The following is a 26,177-nucleotide window of genomic DNA, read 5'->3' on the forward strand; positions in this document are numbered from 1 at the left end:
TAAAAAAGTTATACATTTAGTTCATTTATATATAGCCGCTGGAGAAAACAGTGACGTCATCGTCCAGCTCAGTTCGGTTCTCATTTAATGGCGTCAATGCAGGCATGTTAATAATATTGTTGAATATTAAATGTCCCCAACTAAGCAAGCCAAAAGACAAAGGCGAAAATGTAGCCTAACATCTGATGTATTTCTTAAAACTCTCTCCCAGGCCTATTTTAATGAAATGGTTAAAGTGTATAGGCCTATATACTAAATTAAAAGATGGAGATGGATTTTTTTTTTCTTTTTGCATAAGTCAAACGTGATCCGATCGAGCGTTGCGTTTTGATAACAGAGCGTAGCGTCAAAAAACGCGTGCGTTCTGTTCCATTCCGTTGCGCTCAGTGTGTATGAAGACATCTCAAGGAGTTCGCCTTGCCCCTCACACCCCTTATATAGACATATAAACGGTCAAATGTCGAGCAGTAGCGAATCGCCACACAGATCCATAAAAAAGACAGGGGCCTGGAGAAGCAGCCCAATGCGGCTGTTTCCAAAAAAGTATTGAATGTCCAGAGGAATTCAGTAACCCCTCCCGTGAAAGTACGTATTTGAGAGCGCGCACAGGAGCGGGCGCTCGCACTCCAGCACTGCGTTCAGTCCCAAGCGCTTCTGACCGGCACTCCTCTGTGGACATTTATCCGTCTCAGCTCGACAGCCCATAATAAGCAGCCATGGATGCCATTAAGAAGAAGATGCAAATGCTCAAGCTCGACAAGGAGAATGCCTTGGACAGAGCTGAGCAGGCTGAGGGAGACAAAAAGGCAGCGGAGGACAGGAGCAAGCAGGTCTGCGGTTTTAATGAGGACTTAAAAAAGTTATTCATAACGCGCACGCGTCGGTCTCGCGCGCTCCTTGATAAACGGATTATTACTGCGCCTGAGTGGATTAGTAACGGGAAAAGTGTCAACTTTTCATTATCAGTTAAAACAATATCTAATTATATCTATCTATTTAGTGTTGCTGTAATAATAATGTAATCGTTTATATTTTGTCATTCATCCAATGCAGGAAAATGTAGGCTAAATGCAGCCATTCATTCATTAACCCTCGTATTATATTGAGATAGACTTTTGCCTTTTGGTCCCCGAGTAGGATAAATAAGCCCATGTCTGTGATTTCTACTCGAATTATTTTGTTTTTTAATGTTTCAACAAGATTTTCATTATTAGTATTCTATTCAAAATGGTAGAAAATAATGTGTAACTACAAGGTTGTAACCTAACCTTGAGATCACTTAAGCTTTCGCTATTTTTTAACAGTGTAGTAATGTCTCCCCTTAAAATGTTCGTCTGATCAAAGCAAAACTCTTCTCTCCTTGGTCTCACAAAAAGTAGCTTAGTCTATATTTTGCTATAAGAGACCACAAACAGATCATCACGAAGGGTTAAATAGCATGTTTAGTATACAAAGCAGACATAGTGTTTTAATAGTATTTGTAATAAACGTTTACCTTATTTGATGTGAAAACTTTCATTTATGCATGTGTAGTTAGAAGACGAGCTAATTCAGTTGGAAAAGAGGTTGCGCGTAAGCGAGGACGAGCGTGATAAAGTGCTTGAGGAGTACCAGGGTGTCGAGGAGAAGCTCCTGACCGCCGACGAGGTCGCCACCAAGGTATTTTCCCGTGTGTCCCTGTCTGAATCTCCCTAACTTTTCTTTCTTTCCGTCTCTTTCTCTGCCTCCACACTGCGCGCGCACTCTGCTTCCCGCTCCTCACTGCTGTCAATCACTCACTCGAACACGCGCAGCTTGAGGATGACCTCCTAGCACTGCAGAAGAAACTCAAGGGCACTGAGGATGAGCTCGACAAATATTCCGAGGCTCTTAAAGATGCCCAGGAGAAACTGGAGGTGGCTGAGAAGAAAGCCGCAGATGTGAGTATATGCAGCTTCTTCACCGCCTTCCTCACGCATCTTTTCCTGACACTTTTGGCATGCCACTTTTTTAGGCCTAGGCTATAATGTCTGTCATATATCATATTTGAACATGGTTGTGGATATTTTTTTCGGACCCAGGTTGCACTTTGGAAACTTCTCAATTATGTTTCATTTAAGTGACACTTTCCTTACATGTCATTTCTTGAGATAAATAAACAATAAAGTGACGTCACGCCACATGTTTGGGGCTCATGCACTGAAGCCTATGTGTGACATAATTTCGTGATCAGTTATCTATAAGGGCAAAGAGTCGACTTTGGCATGGTGATATAGGCTAAACACAATCTGCATACCTCTGACCAAACATAGAGTGTTAGGGTAAGCAAACATTGACATAAGATTCGCGATTTAAATTACAAGACGTGCATTCCAAGAGAGAGAGAGAGAGAGAGAGAGAGAGAGAGCAGACAGGCTGTTATATTTAGCCCAGTGCTTTATATGGTCAAGACTCAGCTCGAGCTCAACTCCTCGGGCTCTGCCCTCCTCGACAAAGACTGAACGACTGGAATATTGGCCATTTATCAAGTGTCCAAACTAAACTGTATTGCATGAGTGGATAATCCAAAGTCTTGAGAAGTATTTGCATAGCTTTGTATGGTACAAGGTCGTGCTCCGAACATCATAGTTTAGCCTGCCTGAGTCGTTTTGTTCCGGTGATTTGACAACCGTTGTTAAACAATTACGAGAGTTATCTCGAATAAAATTAAACGCATTAAAATAAGTTATCTGTGAGTAGCAAAATCGTAAAAAAAAAAAAAAAAAAAATCACTCATTTTTGTTGTGTGAAAATAATAGATATTTGCACTGTGGTCTTGGATAGTCCTCACTCGGACTCCCCCTTGTGTACAATGACAGAACTACAGTAAGGGCGCGAAATTTCGTTGTAGCCTACTTAAGTTTCAAATTAAAATAACACAATATATATATAGATTAATTGCATCTAACATAAAAGTTTGTGTTTATATAATATGTGTGTAACCTATATATTGTGTGTGTGTGTATACACTTACACACACACACACACACACACACACACACACACACACACATATACATATATATATATATATATATATATAAAATTAGTGCTGTCAAATCGATTTTGTATGTATATACATACATATACATATATGTACGTATTTTACATACATATACAAATGTATGTATGTACATACATATGTAACAATTATCATTTATTATAACAAATTCATGTAATATTAGTAAATAATATAACCATTATAATATAAAGTATATAGCTACGTAAAATAGTATTTTGTCACTTAACAATCTATTACAATATCAAATTGTTTAGAAAAGAATACAGCAGCATAGTCAGATCTGGTCAATGCTGTATTTATCCCTATAGAGGGCGCAACGGGACAAAACAGATAGACTGGAGGCCCAGAACCAACGGCGCACCCCCTGTCCCCTCCCAGTGAAGCCATTCCATATTTAGCAGCTCAGTTTCAGCAGCAGCAACAGCAGCATCATCATCATCCCAGTCAGTGAACCATCAAGCCACTGATTAACGCATTCATTCAGGTGTGCAGCAGGTAGTCCATATCCTCCAAATTACTTTACATTAACTTACGGGTTTAACGAATTCATAATAAAAAAGTTTTAACACATTAAGCATGCATTACATTTCACCTCTCGTATATGTCTCACATGGAAATTACTGTTTGATGCAAAGCGGCAGATAAGCCCTAGTTTGTGGTAATGACGTCGTTTGGGGCTCGCCTATGAAAACATGGTTACTTCCGGTGTGATCTGTAAACGTTGCTGCGCGCACACACACACACACACAGATCAGGGGCAGCAGCGTCTCTGAGCTGTGCACTTAAGGAAACGCGGTACAATACGAGGCTTTTTAGTTATTTAAAATTATAATGGCGGCTACATCGCTGGAAGCAGTCAAAAGGAAAATAAAACTGTTGCAAGAGCAAGCAGACGGAGCTGAAGAGAAAGCGGAGAAACTGCAGAGGGACTTGGCTCACGAGAGGAAAGCCAGAGAAACAGTAAGAACGCCACATTATATTAAGTGTGAAGTGCCTGTGTTGAAATGCGACTCACTACAGTGTAGCGTCACGCGCATTCCTGGCGTTCCGACGGGAATCTGTTCATTTAAACGGTCGCGCATAGAATTTGCGGATATGATGTGATGTGCGCGGTAACGTAGCGGAATTTCTCAGACGCCCTCTACGCGCTGTTTGTCTGCCCGTTAAACGCGATATGTAGACTATATCACGCCCGTTTTTTATATATGTAATTTGAGAGCTCCGACTTATGACAAGTAGGAGACGCGAATGAAATGCTTGCTTATGTGATTATAGACTGACGCATCTAAATAGTTAAATAAAGGTGCTGAAAAACGATGTCCGACTCGTATTCGAACGAACGAGTCGCAGTTTTGAGTCGGATCTTGTTTATGAATCAGTTGAACCGGTCCACAAATTTAGTCGGAATTGATTTACGAAACGGACTGAAAATCTACGAACGTTTTTCTGATCAACAATTCATGGACTCACTGCGAGATTAGTCTCTTTTGGACCAGTCCGACTCATAATAAAGCGAAATAATGATCGGGAAACATTTCGTTTAAACATGATCGATTCCCAGCAGTGAGCCAACTGATCAGTGAACTGATAACATCTGATGTGGATTAACGTTGCCATCATGCAAAAACACAATCAAATGTATTAATATAAGTAGCTGTTTTTTAAATAGCAAAAACTTTAAGACTAAAAAGTAAACTCATTTTTAGAATTTGTAGTTTTGTTTAATATGATTACAATGCATTCATATAGATGCTATGAATGGACTTAAGATTCATGGCTGCAATAAAACAGAGACTTGTTAATAAAAGTTTAAGTTAATCTGAAAAAATTGAACCACATGATGATTAGGCTACGTCTGAGAGTAAAATAATTGAGACGTTTTTGAGTCGGTTCTTTGAATCGAGTCGCTCGAAAGAATCGATTCGCGGGAGTGAGTCGGACTTCTTGAAACAAGACGTTTTAACAACAGAGACAATTGTTTTCACCCAAAACTTTACCGACACCCCTGCACAAGACTGTTTTCTGTCTCTTGTTGACTGTTGTAATTGGAGAGTGGTTATAATCCAGTTAGTTGTACTTCTCTGAATAGGTCCTTGTTTGAAGGCCATTTACATTGGACCAGATGCTCTGAGTGTAAGCATTTCAGGCCAATGCCAACAGCAGTTTAGTAGTGATCCTGGAACTGTTTATGTAGTGGTTTTATCGTAATGAACGCGCAGTGTTGCTGCCTCAGGCTCTGTGTGGACATCCGATAAAGCATTTGAGCAATTTCCCTTATATGGCCAGTCTGCATTGTCACATACAGTGGCACTCACCTTAAAGTGTAAATTGCAGGTTATCCACCACAATCAATTAATGTGTTAATTAAAGTGCTCAATATATATATATATTTAAAAATTTCTGTCTTAAAATTTGTTAAAATAACATTTATTGGGGTTTCTTCAAAGGTAGCATGTTTTTTACCGTAACTGGGTGATGACGTCATAACAGGGAGTAGCAACCCGTACTCTGCTAGATACCTACTGTTTGCGGTTTGACTATGGAGAACGACTGGGAGACTGAAGAGGTGGGAAACCATCAAATTCTTGATGGAGCACAGCCCTACAATTTTGAACCAGTCAGGCGTTAGAGAGGGGAGGAAATTGTCAGAAATCATGGCCCTCAAAGAGTTATTAATGCTTGGTGTGAGGAAAATTGGTGGAGGGTTGGCCAGGTTTCCTGGTGAGTAGCTAGAGCCAGCCTAGGTTAGCCTGGTGCTAGCCCGGATAACATTAGGAAACAAGCTAAAGTCTTTTCAAAATCTTGCCGTCATGTAGAATAGCAAGAAGGGACAACAACTGAAGACATTATTTACTTACATGGTGTTAGTGGTCCTAATCAGAGCTGTAGAGATACACACTGCACAGGCACAATGGCGCTTTTGCTGGCATCTGCAGACAGAACACGATATTGCCTGTGGTAAAACGCAACTAATTAACAATGCTCATTGTCAGAAAGAAAAAAATAGATCGATGTCCCTATCGCTGTGTTTGACAGGTGTTTGTGTGGGCTATGCCACCCAATGGAATCAGCAGTGGATAGTATGTGCTGTCGTGAGGTGAACGGGGACGGACTTTTGACTTGACCTCGGCGACTTCTAAGGGCCCTGGGTTTTTTTACCCTTTCCCCCGCTACCACGTCCCTGCTTGCCGTTAGACTAACGGTAACTCTAGGCTTGGAGTCCCTGTTATGACGTCACGTCCAGCCTAGTGGAAGGGATGGGGCTTGCTTAAAACCACTGAAAAACGTACCAACTTTTCATATTATATTCGGCATTTTGGTATAAAAAACATACAAAACAATGGTGGCCGGTTCTTATCTTTATGTTTAATAAGCACATTGCATTATCTTCGTGAAAAATATAACCTGCAATTTACACTTTAACTGTGCAGAAACAAACAGCGACTACTCTAGTTTCTTGTAGGCATGGCTTTAATAATTAGTCTCAATCTTACCTAAACAAGCATGTTTGAGGCTCTGGGCCCTAGAAGGAAATGGAGAAGTTCAGTGGCTGTCAAGGTTATCTGAGTTGCTTTCCAGTTTTTCATATCTCAGCTGACAATATAACATGTACTTTGCCCTATAGTATGCCTTTGCCTATCACTGGGCTGCGACTTAAAGGGACAGTTCACCCAAAAATAAAAATCTGTCATCATTTACTCACCCTTAAGTTGTTCCAAATCCAAACCTGTATGAGTTTTTTTTCTTCTGTTGAACACAAAGGAAGATATTTAGAAGAATATGGGCAAACAAATAATTGGGCCCCATTGACTTCCATTTTATGAAAAATATACTATGGAAGTCAATAGGGTTCATCAACTGTTTGCAGAGACATTTTTCAAAATATCATCTTGTGCATACTTCCCTACTATATAGTAAGTGAAAAACAAGAAAGTCATACATGTTTGGAACAACTTGAGGGTGAGTAAATGATGACCACACTATCCCATTAAGCAGAGGTTATTTGTTATTCATGCTATAAAAACATAAATGGAACTTTGTGTTTTGATGGTGTATCAAAACTGTCAATTAATTTGCCATAACTATTATAGCCCAAATTTTACATGATGTAAAGTAGAGACTTAACATATAGGCTAGTTTGTCTAAAATGTCAACAACAACAGAAAAAGATCATAATTATTAATGTGGCTGATGAGATTGATTAGGGCTGGTTTTTCACTACAGGTTTTCAGATTCGGTTTGATTCAATTCTGGTTCATTTTGGAATATTTCAATTATTGTATTTACCAAAATGTTACTTTTTTAATCTGAAATGTGCTGCTACTTAATGGTAAATGTCAGACTAATTAAAACCGGTAATTTGTCATTTTGAACTCTTCATTAAAACAACTGACACACAAGAGTCATTCATTTTAGGAATTGGTTTCATTATATGTGGAGCATAAAATTAAAATGCCTTTATATTCAACTATCTGTTCTATGCATGAATTGTACAGCCAGTTGTAGTTTATTATTCACATTTAGCATCGTCAGAACAGAACTGCAATCTAATTTTGGTTTACAGCCACCGGGAACCCACAAGCTTCATAAAGCAGCATTGAGTTTCACTGCAGTCAGCAAAATGATGTTTGTAATGATCCAGCTTCTGTATTTGCCAGGTAGCAGGATCAGCCTGCAGTTCTCCACTGGTCGTGTGTGTTTGGTCTTCGACAGTGTAATCCGTGTAGGTCCGTTGGGACTCCCTCCCACAGCCTGTTAACTTTGCCCCAGAGGCTCGGTAATGATCTGATGGCCTAGTCCTGTCTCATCCATTAGCATTGCTGCAATTATGTGTTATATGGTGTGTGTGTGTGACCACAGCAGAAGGACTCACTCTCTCAGTAGGTCTTAATGGAAGCTAGTGAGCATAGAGCAACTCTGCCATTTATATCCAAAATACACCATCACCAAAACCTACCGAATAGTTACAAATACAAGCTTGACCATTCTTCACGCTGAATGGGAGCTGTCAGCATTTTTGGGGTTTGGGTGAAACAGTCTGTGTCGTGTGTGTGAACATCTGTGGGTTTTATCTGATCTTGAGCATTTATAGCAGTTCCTCTGTGCTCTTCAAGGCTGAGAGTGATGTGGCGTCCCTGAACAGACGTATCCAGCTGGTTGAGGAGGAGTTGGACCGTGCACAGGAGCGTTTGGCCACTGCCTTGCAGAAGCTGGAGGAGGCCGAGAAGGCTGCCGATGAGAGCGAGAGGTTAGTACAGCACTCTCACACTCGCTTTACTGAAACCATGAAATGGTGAAGTACTATAGATGAAACGTGGTTGATGTAAAAAATTTGCATGGTTATTTCAGTGCAGAACTTGTAGAAACTCATTTGAATCTGTTTTAAGTGAGTGAATCATTCTTATTCTTCTTTCTGAAACACTTGACTTCTTTCTTTGCCTTCGAAGGCTGAATATAGCATAATAACATTTTAAGTGTGAGCTGAGGACCGTTTAATGGGTCGCACCAACTGGACGAATATGCCATTTACTGAATAAATCAGCATCTTTGAGTGTGAACATCTTGATGAACACGGAATCTCATTTGTGAGGAAACCAGATGAACGCCGTATCTTGTTTGAGAACTGAACCGAATGAACGTTTTCGAGTGAATGAACCAGTATGGTTCATTCACAAACTTAATAAATGGATCACTCATTCTGGATCGATGAATGAATCATTGAACAATCAGTGACAAACCGAATGAACGCTATATCTTGTTTGTGATTGAACCGAACAGAATTATCACCCTATCTCATTTGTGAACGAACAAATGAACACTATGGCTACGTCCAAAATCGCATACTCTCTTGAGTAGGTACTTGGTTTTTATATCATATGAATGTAATCTGGACATGCTACAATCACCATGTTGTCATTATCATGTGACATACCGGCATCAGTTGTCACTTTACTGCCATTCCTGTGGCCTCATAGGATAGTAAACTGTCCGTCGTATGCACACTTCAGAATCTCACTGGAAGTAGTAGGTCATCCAGGTACTTTTTGCCTACATTTTGATTAGTATTCATAGATGCCACCTACGTCACTAGAAATAGAACGCCGCCGCCATGTTGACGACCGTTCTCGACGGGCGCCGCCCAAACTGCCCATTTGAATGAGAGAGAAAGACAGAGATAGATGGATAAAATTTTAATTTTAGGCTCCGATCCTTATTTGTTACCCCCAGTTTTCTTTTGTCCTTTATCATCTGCCCCAGCCTTAGGCTACCCCAATTTGCCTTCCATGATATATATATTTACCTTGTGCATAACCCCTCCCCATACAGTGGGGATCGCTTGAAGGCTTTCAAAGAGTACAGACGCGTATGAATATGCTTTGGCTGGATGGGTTACAAACGTTAAAGTGCAGCACCCGACCACCAAGGATTTATATTTGATCATGGGAAATGTTGGTATTATAAAAAAAATCAAATGTATGATTTTGGTGGTAGTTTGCTCTGACTAGGTAGCGAGTTGTTAGCTAGCAAAGTGGCTCAGCTGGTAGCTTGCCAGCTGTTAGCCACGGCTAGCTGTCATTAATCCGGATAAGGCCTGTCGTGATAGTCAATAAATCAATTAATCGCACGATAAAAATGTGAGCTCGATAATTTTGCCGGCCGCGATAATTTCCATTTGCATGCTCTCTCTCTCTCTCTACCAAAGAGACTGAATGACAACCCTGTTTAAGACATAACCGACATATTTTACATGAATACTCTCCAAAACGGACATTTAAACATAATGTTGTGTGTATTTGTCCATTCAGACACGAAACAGAGCTCAATTCATTACTCGCGCGCTGTATAGGAGTCTATGGCTGCACGCTTCGGCTCGGGTGTGTGCACACAGAAAGATGAGACATGATACAATATTAGACATTCATACAATATGAGACATTTCTTCTATCCTTTTCTTTTGGTATAGAATAAAATACCAGTTCGGGGTTCCTCTTTCGGCTGTTGTTGCAGCCAACTGCACAACATATTGCAGGCATTACTGAGACCGCCGATCGTCAAGATGGCCGCGCAAAGCTACAGTGACGTCATGTGAACCGAACGAATTGGGATTTCGGACATAGTGCGCCTACTTTTGTCACATACTGTTTTTCACCTTTTATACAGTAGGGAAGTATGCAATTTCGGATGCAGCCCATATTGTGTTTGTGAGTGCACTGAATGAACGGCGTATCTCGTTTGTAAACAAACTTAACTGAATGATTGCAGGATCTCTTTTGTGATTGAATGGAACCGAATGAACATTGAATCTTGTTTTTAAAAAAACCAAACCGTATGAATGAGGAATCTCATTTGTAAGCCAACCAAATGAACACAGTATCTAATTTGTGAATAAAGCAAACCTAATGAATGAATCACTCATTCTGTATCTATGCCCAAATTCTATCTATGTGGGTGAAAAACGAAAGTGAACAACTGTATCCCTTCACGAAGGGCCCTTCCGTAAGGCCGTTAGCAAAAGGAACAAGCGATGATCACTTCAGGGAAGCAATTTTATCATTTATGGTCATGTGACCCAGTGAATACTCGTGATTCATTTTAAAGCTAGATGGCATGAGAGTTTGAGTTACCTTACAAACAAAGCAATTCAAGTTGTTTTGTTTTGTTCGTTATATATTTCACACATTTTTGTCACGTTATGTTTAAAAAGTTTCATAGGTATGAAATGTTAGTAAACGCAGGGTCCAAAGATGACACGGCAAGTTTTAAAGTTGGATGCATTTCATTAAGCGGATTTTCTCTAACAGTATATCGCTCACGTATTTCAAACTTCTTTTTACCCCAAAGCAAAGAACGAAAAAGAGCTTGCCATGAGTATATTGGGGCCTTAAAATGACTCATCCAAAGATTCATTCTCTCTATATCCCTCGAGCCTACTCTGCTCTGATTGGTCAGACAGCCCAGTCTGTTGTGATTGGTCAATCACTTATAGCACGTCTAGGAAACCAAACACCCCTTACTATAAGTGAACTTCATCTCTGGAGGCTTCCTCAGTCCTCAGCGATTTGTACACACTGCAATAGACCGTAATGATGCCGTTGATTTTGCCATATCAATCCAAGTGCGAGTCGATGATGAAACATTGGAAGAACTAGTTATTTAATCCGAACCTTCATCGCAAGCAGGACGTTTCTTAGTGATATGCTATTCAGTTTGTCATGCATTATGAGATGTTGCAACTGTAAATCCTCACCATCAGTATTAACAAGTGTATGTCCATCAACAAGACGATGTGTATATTTCCAATTTATTAAGGTGCACATGTGGGAACTGTATCAATTACAGCGCATACTTTAGCCGAGCACTAACGTGAATGACTGATGTAACGTTATAGTTTGTATAACAAATCTTGCTACATCCTTTATCATGGAGCATGATTTGCTTCATTGCATTTCCAGCAAAAAACATTATTTTGTGATATACTGCCTAGTGCATAGTACCATTACCATAATTACTTATGGCCATGGCATAAGAGTTTGTCCATACTGGCCAGCCCTAGTATATACAGTACAGAGCTATAGCATGCCATACAGTGGTGTTGTAGAGTACAGGACTAGCAAGTGTGGCGTTTTGCAGGACTGTCAACCTGATTCACTTAAGCCGAACAAGTCAGTTGACTGCAGCCCCCCCCCCCTCCCCCTCCCCCCTTGCAGTAACTGTGGTTCCTGTGTGCAGAGGCTCCACCACTGCGTTGCTATTGAAATGACAACATGCTGCCACTTCCTAGCCTGCACCGCACATCTGGTGCCCTGCATAAAGACATGTCTTTTGTTCGCTAATCACCAGGACCACGAGCCTACGCGTGTAGTTCGGAAACGTCCTAGTTGTATTTAGGCAAGTGTTATCAGTTGTTGTACACAGTGTGTACTGTATATATACAGTGGTGGCCAAAATTATTTAGATGCGACTAATCATGTGACACTGAAGACTGGAGTAATTATGCTAAAAATTCAGCTTTGCCAACACAGAAATTAATTGCATTTTAAAATATATTCAAATAAAAAACGGTTATTTGAAATTGTAAAAATATTTCAATATTACATTTTGCTGTATTTTGGATCAAATAAATGTAGTCTTGGGGAGCAGAAGAGACTTTTAAAAATGAATAAATCTTTCCGTTCTAATAATTTAGGCCACTACTGGGTGTGTGTGTATATATATATATATGTGTGTGTGTGTGTATATATATATGTATATATAATGTATATGTGTGTGTATGTGTATATAGGATTAAAGGAGAAACATGAATGAAACTCAGTTGCTATATCAACATCCTATCGAAGAGAATACGTTAAAATAATGTATAGTTGTCGGTACACGTCAATTTTGCTGCCAGTCATGTGTACAGATACTTTTCATATGAAAGGCGTGTTTCTGTTGAAATTAGTCGTTGTGCACATCCCTAGTAGGTATGATGTATATGTGTGTAGATAAACAAACTTCTATGGTTTATTTTTGTATATATTAAATTAAATGTATACATTATTTAATATATATTTAAAAAATGCACACATATATATATATATATATATATAAATAGACAATGTATAAAATATTTTAAAGTATATAAAACATATTTAGTATTATTTGTCCGTTTAACCTTGTAAAGCACAGAAAAAGCTTTTTTTAAGCCCTTGAAATTCCCTGATGCTGTTTTTGGCCTAAACAACTGACGTGAGCTGTGTGCGTAGAGCCAGTGGGTTTCTGAATAAACAGCAATTTGTAGAGGCACTAGGCTGCGCTTCCCTTCCTTTGTTTGCCCACACAGAGGCCCTCTCTGTCCCCGGCCCAGTGCGCCTGCATAGAACCACTCTGTACCGAGACCTGGTCCAGCTCTTAAGTACTTCTTCCTCCCATTCATCTCTGACAGTCACTGTTCTGACATTATGAGCAAACGCGGGTTTAGAAACCAAAAGCTTCGATTGCAGAGCTTGCCTGCAGACAAGTTGGCGTCTTTAAATGTAATTTGTGGCGAGTTATCGATCCAGAATGAGTCGGAGAGAAATTTCGTTCTTCCCTTTCACTTCATTTCTTGCTTCCTTCTTCCAGAGGCATGAAGGTCATTGAGAACAGAGCTCTGAAGGATGAGGAGAAGATGGAGATCCAGGAGATCCAGCTCAAGGAGGCCAAGCACATCGCTGAGGAGGCCGACCGCAAATACGAGGAGGCAGGTTTCCTCAGCCACTGAAACACACATGCACACACTCAAAAAAAGGAAACAAATGACTTCCTGCCTTATCACATGGCCGCTCACACTTAGTGTAAGCAAGCAGATGCTTGCAGTTCAGCATGAAAGATTTGTGGTATTTTGTAATCTGATTAAAATATCACTTTGAGGGGTTTTTTAGTCTTAGTTTTTTGTTGTCTTTTGTCATGATTTTTTTGTTTGTTTAGGTTTTAGTTTTGTCATTTCATGTTTTTGTTTTGTCTTGGGTTTGTCTTGTTTTTATTGTCTTGATTTTTTTTTTTTGTCTTTTCATTTTTCCTTTTTTGTCTTTTTTGTTTAATGTGTAGAAAGTGTACTTTTCTTTCTTTAATTGGCCACAAGTACAGGCTTGTAACTCTCCCATGATCTGGCCTGTGTCTGCAGGTGGCCCGTAAGCTGGTGATCGTTGAGGCTGAGCTGGAGCGCACAGAGGAGCGTGCCGAGCTGAATGAGGGGTACGAGGCGTTCCCGCAGCCTCTTGCATGTCTGCTCAAACATATACACATTCATATTGATATGCATGTGCCTGACTCACACAACCTAACAGATTTGACGTCAGTATGCCTACACACAGGACACATTCAAAAGCTAGCTAGCTAATCTGTTCACTTTGAGGTTAAAGAACGCAAAGTGTAGTAATCGCTAGAGATAAAAAAAGAATAATAAAAACATTGTTTTTTTCTGTCATACAGTCCATTGTAACTTAAGAGTCGCAGATGAATGTTACTTTTGAAAACTTTCAACATTTAGTGCACGCTGCTTGTCCCGCCCCCTTCTTTTTCTGATTGGTCTATTGTTTAAACTGACATGTATCATGCCGTAATGCGCTATTTTTAACTTGACATGAAACTTTGCATTCATGAATGCATCCTCGGGCCTTCAGTCTATCCCTCTATCTGAAAAGACCTACTTCCCTATTGTCTCGAATGTGAAAAATCAGAACATCAAATAAGTAGTATGTACAAAGTATTTATAAAACAGTAGACGAAAATCGCTGAAACTGAAGTGTCGCCTGACGCACATACCGACAATTGCTCAGATGTAACACAAGAATGTGTCCTGTGTGTCCGTCCCCTCAGAATTTTACTCCCATTTTGCTGTTGGCTAAAACCTGCCTCACATTCCTGTTTTGGTTGTCTTTTATAACGTTTTATTTTTGCATGCCCTGTTAACTTGCATGTGGCCCGTTTGTGGAATGGCCTTCCCCCTGCACACACTAACAGAACCAATCGAAGATTACAGGATGAGCTTCGAGTGTTGGACCAAGTCTATAAGTCATTAAAGGCATCTGAAGAACAGGTACTACTGCACATGACTCATTAACATGTGTCATGTCTCATCTAACTGTCCCACCTGAATGTGTGTGCCCTCCTTGCTACCAGTGCAGCCTTGTTTGGTCCATATTTGTTTTTGGTTTCACGCCCTTCTAACTTAGCAGGAATGCTGCTACTCGAACGCTTCTTGTAAGGTGTAACAGTTTGCATGCAGCAAATCGTCACATTCCTGCTGCGTTAAGGGGATTTCGGACTCACCTTGTCCTCCAACCCGGTTTTGATTGATTTTTTGGGGGGGTTTTGTTTCTTTTGTTCCTCTTTCCTCTGTTCCCTGATGTCAATCCATCCAACCTGCTTCTGGTTCTCCTCCTCTCAATGTACCTTTCCTCCTCCTCTCCTCTGCGTTGTGTCTGTAAAACACCAGCAAATGCGCTGAGCTTGAGGAAGAGTTGAAAACTGTGACCAACAACCTGAAGTCCCTGGAAGCCCAGGCTGAGAAGGTAGGTGTGCTTCTGCTGCCCCAGGCACACCATCCACCCCTCCTCCTGAACCAACCGGGATAACCAGTGTGTTATGTTTCACAACCCATCTTTGTCTGCAAAATGTCAATGAGCCTGTCAACAGAGGGGTTACGTCCTTTGCTGAAAATACCAGCTTAATTTTCTGATTTCTACTGCTTTGCTGCAGGTTTAGCTGGTGCATCAGCGAAGCCTCTTTTTAAGCTTGATGGTCTTTCTGATTGACTTGTTAAAATCGTGTTAACAGTGAGATCTGGTTAAGCTGGTTAAGCAGCCTAGTGGAGGCACCAGCATACAGAACGCAACATATGCTTGTGACCAGCTTAAGGTCAGGGTCGTCTTCAGTAGGAAGTGTAAAGGCCCGTTCACTCCAAGAACTATTATGACGATTAGTATATTAGCATCCACACCAGTGGCCGATAAGCTTCTGTTTATTATATGCACGCACTGCAGTTTTGTCATCTGCCGCTTTAAATGCTCGAGCAGCAGGATGGATACTAATTGGCTTCATCAGATGGAAAAAAAATTGTTCTAAAAGTGATTCCAATGATATTATTACTTTGTGCCGTTTTCGCTAGTTGTGTTGTGGACTCTGCTATTCTTTTATATTAGGACGTTTTTTAGTACTTTATCTTTATCATTATAGTTATCGTCCGTCCTTTGTGTGAACGGGCCTTAAAGTTTAATTATACCATGGTCTGTTTGAATACTCGATTCTGATTGGCTGGAAGGCGTGCAATAAAACAGTTTAATGCACAGGTAGCCTAGTTCAAGTTTAATCACTGTTCTACATTAGACGAATAGTTCACTTCAAAATGAAAATTCTGTGATCGTTTACTCGCCATCAAGTTGTTTCAAACCTGTATGAAATTCTTTCTTCTGCTGAACACAAAAGGAGATATTTTGAAGAATGTCAGTAGCCAAACAGTTGATGGACCCCATTGACTTCCGGTGTTTTTCATACTATGGAAGTCAATGGGGTTATAATTGAAAAAAAAAAAGTTGTTGTTAACTTGATTAACTAAATTATTATCATTATTATTATAAATTCTTTCTACAATGACAAATAATCTGAAATGTCTTGCTGATGCAACCAAAGTAGATATAATTGAATATTGACTACACTGTCCACGATGGTGTCTTTTACAAAATAACAGTATAGGCAGTCCGTCCTAGAGATCAGATATGGAGAAAATGTAGATTTCTGTACAGTAATAAGAAGCCTAAGTGTGTTATTGAGCAAAGCACTAATACAGTGTTACGTGGTTGTGTGTGCTAGTTTGTCCTAATGTTTGTCGTTGTTGATGTCTGCAGTACTCACAGAAAGAAGACAAATATGAGGAGGAGATCAAGGTCCTTACTGACAAACTGAAGGAGGTATGAACTTCTTTATCATAGGCTTTTTAGTCATCCTTCTGTCCAGGGGAGGATAATATAACCATTTTTTGTCTCTCTATTCTGTTCAGTGCATTTGGATATTTTATTTGCTAGAAATTACTCTTTGTTCAGGGCAATGTTTTTGTTTTCTGCAGGCCGAGACCCGCGCAGAGTTCTCTGAGAGGTCAGTCGCCAAGCTTGAGAAGACCATCGACGATCTTGAAGGTATGAATCATTGTCTCATATCAGTGTATCATTTCAGCCCCTGGCGAATTTTCATTCATACGTGTGATTGTGAAGTATTCAGGTAGAAAACCGTTTTCGCTTCAGGTCATAAAGCTTTCAGCCTTTTATTTCTCTGTCGTCATGCTGTTCCTCAAACCTTCTGCCCCACTGGCTTTCTTTCGGCTTCCTTATCGGTTCAGTCTCACAATTAAGCATCACTTCTTTTGAAGAGACCAATCGTTGAGCAGATCCACACACAGACTTCACATTGTTTTGTAAGATGACACCAGTGTTACACAGGTCCAATTACACGCAGCGTTTAAGCTTGATTTGGCTTTTATGAGCCTGCCGTTAAAGAGTCTTCTAGTGTTCTACTCATTTAGATTTACACAAGCGCAGGTTCATTTTCATAGTTATACTGCTGTGTTTGCACTGTGATAATGCAACGTTCAGGTCAGAGAGACATCAGTACGAACCTAAACAGGAATAGTTCATCCAGAAATGAAAAATGTCATTTTCTCACTTTCATGTCGTTCCAAACCGGTTTGATTTCATTTTCTCCTGTGGAGCATGAATGATGTTTCACAAACAAATTCCCACTGTGCACTTTTTCCATACTGGGAACTGATGCTGTTGAACTCCCATAAGTGACAATAAAAGCAAAGCAAAAGAACATTTACCCTGTCGTTTAAAAGTTTGGGGTCTTTTAAGAAAGAAATAAGTACTTTTATGAAGCAAGGATTCATTTAATAATGAAAAGTGACAGAAATCTTTTGTAACATTATAAATATTTTGACTATTCAAATGAATTAACGTCTTTTGAACTTTCTATTCATGAAAGAATCCTGAAAAAACATGTATCACCATTTCAACAAAATATTCAGCACAACCGTTTTTGAAATTAATAATCAGAAATGTTTCTTGAACAGCAAATCATCATATTAGAATGATTTTTGATGGATCATGACACTGAAGACTGGTGTAATAATGCTGAAATTCAGCTTTGATCACAGTAATAAATTAGATTATACAATTTTTTTAAATTTATTTATCAATATTAGTATTTTACTGTGTTTTTGATCAAGTAAATGCAGCCTTGGTGAGCATAAGAGACAACTCCTTACCGACCCCAAACTTTTGAACTGTAGTGGATGTATTATTCATTATTGGTATGTTGTCACACACAGTCTTGGCCATAAGCATCAACGAATACTGTAAAAGTAGTGTTTATAACTTATGTGCATTACTTAAAGTGTCCTGTGGTGTTACAAGACATGGAGGTTTGACATCAATGACAGGAAACCAATAACGCCTGAAATGACTTCTAGACTAACCATATTTGAGGTTTGTGAACCGTGCGTGCTGGAAACTAGCATTCTGGGCATTTCAAAAAAGTCATACACGTTTTGATTGACATGAGAGTGAGAAAATAATGACGGAATGTTAATTTCCGCGTGAACTACTCGTTGACGGGTATTTCACCATGGCTTTGACCAATTTGTCATGTCTTTTCCTTGTTTCAGTTCCTTTCCATTCATTCGTTAACTTTATTTTCTGTTTTCCCTCCACTATATCTCTTCACGTCACTCTCTCGCTGTCTGTCACTCCGTTCATTGGGGCCTGTCTTGCCGCTGGACTGGATGCTTCACTCCTGCACCTGCTTTTATACCCCTTCCACTTCTTCCTCTCCACCCTCCTCTGTCTCCCCTCCATCAAACACACCATCCCGAATCCCGATAGATGAGTTATATTCCCAGAAACTCAAGTACAAAGCCATCAGCGAGGAGCTGGACCACGCTCTCAACGACATGACTTCAATGTAATTCACCTGCGGTCTCTGCCTGTGCCTATGCCCCTCCCCTATTACCCATAATCCCCCTCTCTAAATAAGGTCTTGTATCTTCAGTTCACACACTGTGACTCTCCTTCTGTTTAAAAACTCTGCTATCTCTGTAACTCTACAAGACGTGGTCTGTTGTTCTAGGTATTTGATGTCAAGTCGTTTGCTTATTGCAAATTGTTGGGGCCATTGCTTGTAGAGTCAGTGCATAGGAGTTTTGTGTTTTGAATTCATTACTATTGTATCACTTTATTCAAAATAACCTTGTGAGAAAAAAAAATCAACTAACTTTCTCTTTGGTTAAACTTTTGCTTTTCAGTACTAAGGCTGGGTAATATAGCTTTAAAAGTTTATATATTTATGTTGTATTATATAAATATTTAAATATTTTATTAAATTATATAGAAATATTTAACCTTTAAAAAAATAATCGTTTTTCACTAAAGAAATGCACTGAATATTTATTCTTTTTTTAATATATCAATATAACAAGCATATTATGTTTTTATCCATCGACACTACCGTTTAAATGTTTTGGGGGATGAAGAATATATCTTTTTTTAATATTAATACTTTTATTCAGCAAGGACGTGTTCAGTTGTCCACAAGTGACAGTAAAGAACTTCATAATATTACAAATTTGCTGTTTTTGAATGTTCAGAAAAATATATATCCCGGCGCACAATAATATTCAGCTGTTTTCAACATTGACAATAAATAATAATAATAAATGTTTTTGAGCATCAAATGGTTGATGACTGGAGTAATAATGCTGAAAATCCAGCTTTAGATTACAGGAATAAATTACATTTTATATCAAAATTGAAAACCGTGGTTTTAAACGATGATAATATTTCTTAATATTACTGTTTTACTGTATTTTTGATCAAATAAATGCAGACGACTTTCACCAACATAACAAAAACAATCTTTTGAACGTTACGTTAGTGTACATTTTAAACGAAAACATGGGGATTTCCTTGACAAAGTAATCACTAAATTTAATTAACTAAAAAAAGTACAGATTCATGAAAATGATGTTGCTATTCTCTTAAGTCGCCCATCTAATCTGTCATACTGAAGTTATTTTACTATCTTAAAATAACAATATTCAGGATGTTGCTTAATTTTATAACAAACAGAGTAATAAAAAAAATGGCTCATACAGATTGACTATATCACCCAGCCCTATTAGCAGTTCTGTGAAGTCTTAACTCCAAAGCATGTGATGAGAATTCAGAAACGCACCACGCTTTTACACTGGGAAGCGTTTCGTCCTCTGTGTGTGTGTGTGGAGTGTGGCGTTTTCTCTCGTCTGGTGTAAAATTGAACTACTAACAAGGTCTCCTTCTGTTCAGAAGACAGGCCCAATGGGTTCTGATGTCATCTGTCGACATCATGTTTGATGTGGTGTCACTGTAGTAGTTGTTTAGGAGTGTGTGCGCTGCTTGGTAAGTCAGCCGTGTGTTTGTGTGGCTCCCCTCTATGGCCATTCACTATCATTAATATCATAGAGGCTCTTTATAATAAATATCCGGTAAGCATCGTTGCTCCGGTGTGTGTAGGTTTCTTCCCTTTTTCTTGTGTTTGGTATTTTCTCTGTCCCTTGCATCACTCCTTTTTTTTACTTCTTCCCCCGTGCAGATAAATTGTTCCTCAAAGACGCCTCCCGCTGGCTGAACGACATCACTCTGCTCTTTCCAGTCTTTCTTTTCCTCTCATCCCGCTTCCCTCTCTTCATCAGTCATTGTGTTTTGTTGCCCATCTCTTCTTGTACAGACCCTTTAATTATTTCTGCTTAATGTAGAACTATGTAAACCTTCTTGTTTTTTGTTCTTTATTGTCCTTTTCATTTCTATGTGCTTTTATTGCTGTGGCTGTAATAAAGTCGGAAGCATTGGTAGAAGTCGTGGATTTCCTTTATGGTTATTAAATGAGCTGTTATTGACATTCAGAGAGGAGAAAGCGAGCTTTTGTTCCTCGATTGTTTAATAAAGCTGATGTCTTTTCGTGTGGGAAACGTTCCTAGAGCTCTGCACGTTGGTTTCGACATATTTACATGTCAGGCAAATTTATTCTGCCCTACTATTCAAATTTCTGTGGCTTTTTGATCAAGTTTTGTCATGGAAGTAGATGACAGTCCCTTTTGTTCTAACGTCTTCATTAAACCGCATGATTAGCTGTCGTGCTTGTTTAAAAAAATGTGTAAACACAATTTAAATTAACGTGATCATACTTATAATGGTTTTCATGAGCTAGCATCGCTAATCCTTTGGGTTCGGGTTTTTAGCATACCCCGAAAACCGTTGAGGGGGGGGGGGGGGGGACTTGTAGAATCTTAATAAAGAGTTACACAATCGTTAGAGAATCGGATATGGTGTTGTTATAATGGTATTTTAAACAAATTCCCCACTTTCTACTAAATGAGACCAGCGTTGCAATAGATGCTAGATGTCTTATTTCATAATTTTACAGCTTATAAAATTAAAACTTAAAAACTATTTTCATTCTAAACTATATAAACTAAAAATAAATGATTGAATAATCACATTGTGTTTGATACAAAACTATCTAGACTAAATCAAATTAATTTTCTCTAAAAAAGTCAGGACAGAATTGTTCACTTTGGGTGACTTGTTGTTTTGTGACATTCGGCTCTTAGCTCTTAATCTGCCATTTACATATTCTACTGAGGAATGCGAGTTTAGATTCAAGTAGAGGGTTTTTCCTTCTGCTGGCATTTTCACTGGGCCTACCACAAAAATGCATTAATAGTATGTTTTTAGCCAAATATTGTATTAATAAATGATTCATTGTAGATTCATTCTTTTAATTAGCAATAATACCTGCTATAATATAGTGGTTCGCAACTGGTTTGGTCACTAACCGGCAACCTAAATCTTTAGGAATTTGAACCAAGTATTGAATTATTAGAAACTTTATTTATCACACATACATGTATGAATATCACTAACATTGATGAACAAACCGTATAAGCTAAGGTTATTAAGTAGCAGTCAAACTAGTTTTAATAAGTTGACATAAGCCACCACAGTCATCAAAAATATAGAAACTGGCACAAACTACAGGTACCATGGCATACACATACACTAACATGAACTTTTAATGAAACGTATGGACACTGATCCTGATGGATAGTTGGTGCCGGGACTGGAGATGAGAAACTACAGTGTGTTGCTACTTTGGATTAATGATTTGTTTGACTGTTGCAAAATTATTTTTTGCAAATTTCATCCATGTTGGCCAACAACCATACAACGCTGTATGTTCTGTTAAACTGGGCCATCTTTATAGTGGAGACATGAGCTCTTACAAACACCCTGCTGTCTGATCCCATCTCAAACACCTTCTCCAGGTTGGTTTCAGTCTGAGTGAAATGTTACTAACTATTCCCTCCAGCTGTTCTCATTTCTTCTTCACTCTGTTCTTTCTCTCTTTCTCTTGTCTTAACCTGCTGCGTTGCCCGCTCCTGTAGACCGTCTCTACCAGCAACTCGAGAAAAACCGCCTCCTTTCTAATGAGCTAAGAATGGCCTTGAATGACGACTAAAACTAGTGTGGACTTTGTTTCGTTTTTGTTTCTGATCAACAAATGGTGTCTAAAAATGAATGCTGTTGTGATTGAAAGTTCAAGGAATGCGTTTTTGTTGCGAAGTTCCACTTTTTGCTGCCTTTAAGTCATGTTGGGAAGATCATATTTACGAGATTAGATATTTAACAAAAAAACAAATGTCACGTCACATTTTGTTCACAATTGAACTCTACCAATCAAAATATCATTTTTATGAGAAGTCTCTTATGCTCACCAAAGCTAAATTTTATTTGATCAAAAATTATTATTTTTAAATATTAGAATTTAAAATTGCTACTGTTTTCTATATGAATATATTTTAAAATGTAATTTATTCCTGTGGTCAAAGCTGAATTTACAGCATCAACTCTTCAGTCGTGTGTGTGTGTGTGTGTGTGTGTGTGTGTGTGTGTGTGTGTGTGTGTGTGTGTGTGTGTGTGTGTGTGTGTGTGTGTGTGTGTGTGTGTGTGTGTGTGTGTGTGTGTGTGTGTGTGTGTGTGTGTGTGTGTGTGTGTGTGTGTGTGTGTGTGTGTGTGTGTGTGTGTGTGTGTGTGTGTGTGTGTGTGTGTGTGTGTGTGTTATCATGATTTCCCCCAAAAAACATTAATCAGCAAATACTGTTTTCAACATTGATAGAAACCGTTATTAATAATTGATATGTTTATATTAATTATAAAAATAATTGATTTGCTCTTAATTGTAGAGAAAAAACCTTCATGACTTTGTCATTCATTGAAAGAGAAATTGACCAGTGCCTTTTAGTGCAACCAAAATGGTAATTGCAACTTCCGAACTCTTCCCAGAGGAACTTGAAGGCAGCATTTGGATGATGGATGGCTACCACTTTAATCAGGATGTCATCTAATGCCTTTTGCTTTATGCAAGAGTCAGCACTCTTTAACTGTCTGTTAGATATTTATATATTAACACATGTATATCAGTATGTATATATATATAAAATGTATCTCCGCTATGGTTATTCAAATGAAAGCTTGAATTCAGTGTGTGAAGTCTGTAATAGGCAGTGTTGGGGAAACGTATTACTATTAAAAGGTTTGTTTGAGCTGCTCCCTCTACTGTACAGGCATGATTTTACATTTCCATTCATTTCACTTCTGGTGTGAAACATTTGCCAAAAATATGACTTTTGGGCTTTTTGGTGTTAAAAAAAACAAGCAAGCCCAGATGAGGAAAAAGTAGCGCATTCCATTCCATTATAAAGTAAGTAATGCAGTAAGTTACCTTTTAAGGGAGTAACGAAATATTGTAACTTTCCCCAGCACTGGTTATATGCATTGAACCGTGCGTTTATGAATGAACCTGCTCAAGGTATCCACTGCATGTTATTCCCTAAAGGCTTTGCGTTGATATTAACGTGTCTTTCACTTGATGTTCTAACAGAAAAACTCTCACATGCTAAAGAAGAGAACCTCGAAATGAACCAGATGTTGGAACAGACTCTATTGGAGCTGAATAACATGTGAATCCTGGTCACATAATGATGATGATGTCTGCATTTTGTATTCATTTTTTTTTTTTTTTTGTCCACACAACTATCAGATTGAATAACATGTGCCATTTGTTACAAAAGCTTTAGTTTTCCTTGTATTTTATTTTTTTTATGTAATATTATGGTACATGTTCATTTTATTCTGATTGTGCACAAATGAAACAAAGTTAGCAGCAATTGCACTTAATTCAATATATGCACATAACGGTTCTAGTGGACCCGGTCGAGTCTGATGCCAAGTTGAGTTGAAATTGAAAGGTTTTTCTTTTATAGTGTACGTCGGATTAGGTTGTCCTATGTATACTGGTGCTACTGGTGTGAAGGCGGATGTCTAGCAGTGTGTAGCTTATAGAGGTTTATGATTAACTTTATACACTTTCCAATTTGGATCTCATTCTCTGTGCCAACATTTAGCCCTAAAGGGACTTATTTACACCAACTTTTTATTTATTTTTGTTTCCTTCCCATTTTGCTTCAGGATGTCAGGCAACATTATTTGCAAACGCTCTGAGTTCGCTTGCGCCGGAAACCATGTGGTTCAAAATGTTTTCATTTTGAATTAGAAAAATATGATGAAATCATATTTGGTTGTGCCTCGTTCATTTTAGTCATTTTAAATGTAGATGTATTAAATGTATGCCATACAGAAATGTACAAAGCTAAAATAAATAAAACCACTCCATTTGACATTTTCTAAAGCCTGGGGTCTGTTTTTGAGGTGTTAATGGCTTTAAGTGCACTTCTGCGCTGAATTCTGTTCACTGTTAGCCTTTTACTACCGAGCCTTATCTTCTCCCACTCATTATGCCCATTATGGGTTTTTTTTTCATCTATGTTGATTAAATGAAAAAGGGAACCGCATGAGATGAGTCAGATAGGATCAAGATGCCCAATATATCAGAAAACATGGAATGGGTCAGACATGATTTTGACCACTTAAGTTTTGTTTTGTAGAAAGCCTTTCTTTAAAGTGAATTTCGTTTAGTATAAATTGTATCTATATTTTAATCAATGATTCATCAACAAATTGCCTGGAATAACAAATATAGTAGACAATATAATCAGGACACGGAGGCGCGTGCGCGTGAACTGGAGCGCGTCTCATTAATCAACCGAAACTCCGCGTATAAGATACTTGCCTCAAAGACCTGAGAAGTAGGCTATATAGAGGCCTATAGAAAGCTTGAACTGTATACTTTTTTTTTAAAATAAAAACGAACAGAAATGGGCTGCTCTCTGCTTAATTCGTATGAAGTGTGCATTTCTCTCTATGCGCGTTACCTGCGAAAATGACGAGTCTGCATCGTCAACTTTATCTTTGCAGTCGACACTGACAGAAAACACTAGTTTTTTTTTTTTTTTTGTGGCAAGCTTTATGCGTGCGTTGAGATGCGGAATAGGCAATATTACCAGAACGCTCATTATGGTTTAGCATTCTCTCCCATATAGTGTAACTTCCAACCCAACTTCAGTCGTGCACGGGCAGCCCTAACGTTACTTATTTCACATATCTAACCAGCACATCACTGCGGGCGTTCTGAGCGAGCGGCGCTTAATCTTCATAAAGCTTCGAACCGGAAAACAACCGCTATGAATCATGGGTAAATTCGCTAACCAGGAAAAAGATGGATAGACCATAGACAGTAAAAGAGGGATAAACTGCAACTGTCGGTTTCCGGAAGTTTTTTTTTTCCCTCCTAAATAGGGAAATTGGGTTTTAACAACTTATAAACCTTTAAAGACAGACTTGGGCTTGTTTGAAATCGCCCACTATACACACATTCACTATTCCCTACATTACTCCACTAATATGAACTTGAAGGAGTGCATGAAAGCGAGTGCGTGAATTTGGACACTGAGTTCGCCGGAAGGGCTGCTGATTTTGCATAATTTCTGCTTTGTTTAATAATCATTTGAAACTTGGCAACGTGGCAGCTCCAGTCGTAATTAAAAGATTTATCTTGAACTCTATGGAAACTATGTATGTATCTCACTTTATTTAAACAAGTGAATCAATTAAAAAGGAATTTATACCTGAATGATATTGGGCCGTGCCCGTATCCACATTGGACTAGCGGTTTGTAAAATGGGTGGATGGATGATTCAGCTACAGGCGCCATCTTCTGGGCAGATGCGGGACTTCTGTAGACTGACCCTCACAATGCATTATGGGATTGAATAAGTGTACTCGATAACGTCCACTATGGTTTTCGAACATCACTACAAATTGCTGTCCCCTCAAATAGTGCCCAATTTAAGGGTATGTTTGCTTCTGTTGAATGTGCCAGAAGTACAGTATGTTCAACAGTAGAAGTCCTGGAGAAAAACTACATGATGCGTAAAGAAAATCCACCAATCAGAGAGTTGAAACGAGCAAAACACGGCAAATGTTCTCATTAGCTCCACCCACTCCCATGAACAACTGCAAATGTTGGTATACATATGCATATTTTGCAAATAACTTAATGTATAATACATTTATACATTTAATCAACCTTTTTAAACGAGTAGTTTAGTAGTTTTTAATTTGTAATGCTTTAT

General features: G+C 38.8%; 1 protein-coding gene across 21 annotated transcripts; it reads left to right on the forward strand.

Annotated features, from left to right (window-relative positions):
- The first annotated feature begins 462 nt into the window (after nt 1–462).
- On the forward strand, nt 463–24,334 carry tpm1 (tropomyosin 1 (alpha)). 21 transcript variants are annotated; one of them, XM_077211120.1, is made up of 10 exons: nt 463–830; nt 1,794–1,919; nt 8,155–8,288; nt 13,145–13,262; nt 13,686–13,756; nt 15,000–15,075; nt 16,408–16,470; nt 16,626–16,695; nt 18,436–18,514; nt 20,180–20,438. In XM_077211120.1, exons 1-10 carry the CDS (start codon nt 717–719, stop codon nt 20,181–20,183), a joined length of 855 nt encoding a protein of 284 aa, XP_077067235.1. In that variant the 5' UTR covers nt 463–716; the 3' UTR covers nt 20,184–20,438. The 21 variants fall into 21 exon arrangements, with proteins under 21 accessions (XP_077067235.1, XP_077067237.1, XP_077067236.1 ...); XM_077211125.1 differs by lacking the exon at nt 15,000–15,075 and adding an exon at nt 14,525–14,600 and having other exon boundaries at nt 597–830; XM_077211134.1 differs by lacking the exons at nt 15,000–15,075; nt 20,180–20,438 and adding exons at nt 1,534–1,659; nt 14,525–14,600 and having other exon boundaries at nt 605–830; nt 18,436–18,518.
- The last annotated feature ends 1,843 nt before the right edge of the window (nt 24,335–26,177 follow it).

This window comes from Siphateles boraxobius, unplaced genomic scaffold, assembly GCF_051911475.1.
Source record: "Siphateles boraxobius isolate OS27281-9 unplaced genomic scaffold, OSU_SipBor_1 65, whole genome shotgun sequence".
NCBI lineage: Eukaryota > Metazoa > Chordata > Actinopteri > Cypriniformes > Leuciscidae > Siphateles > Siphateles boraxobius.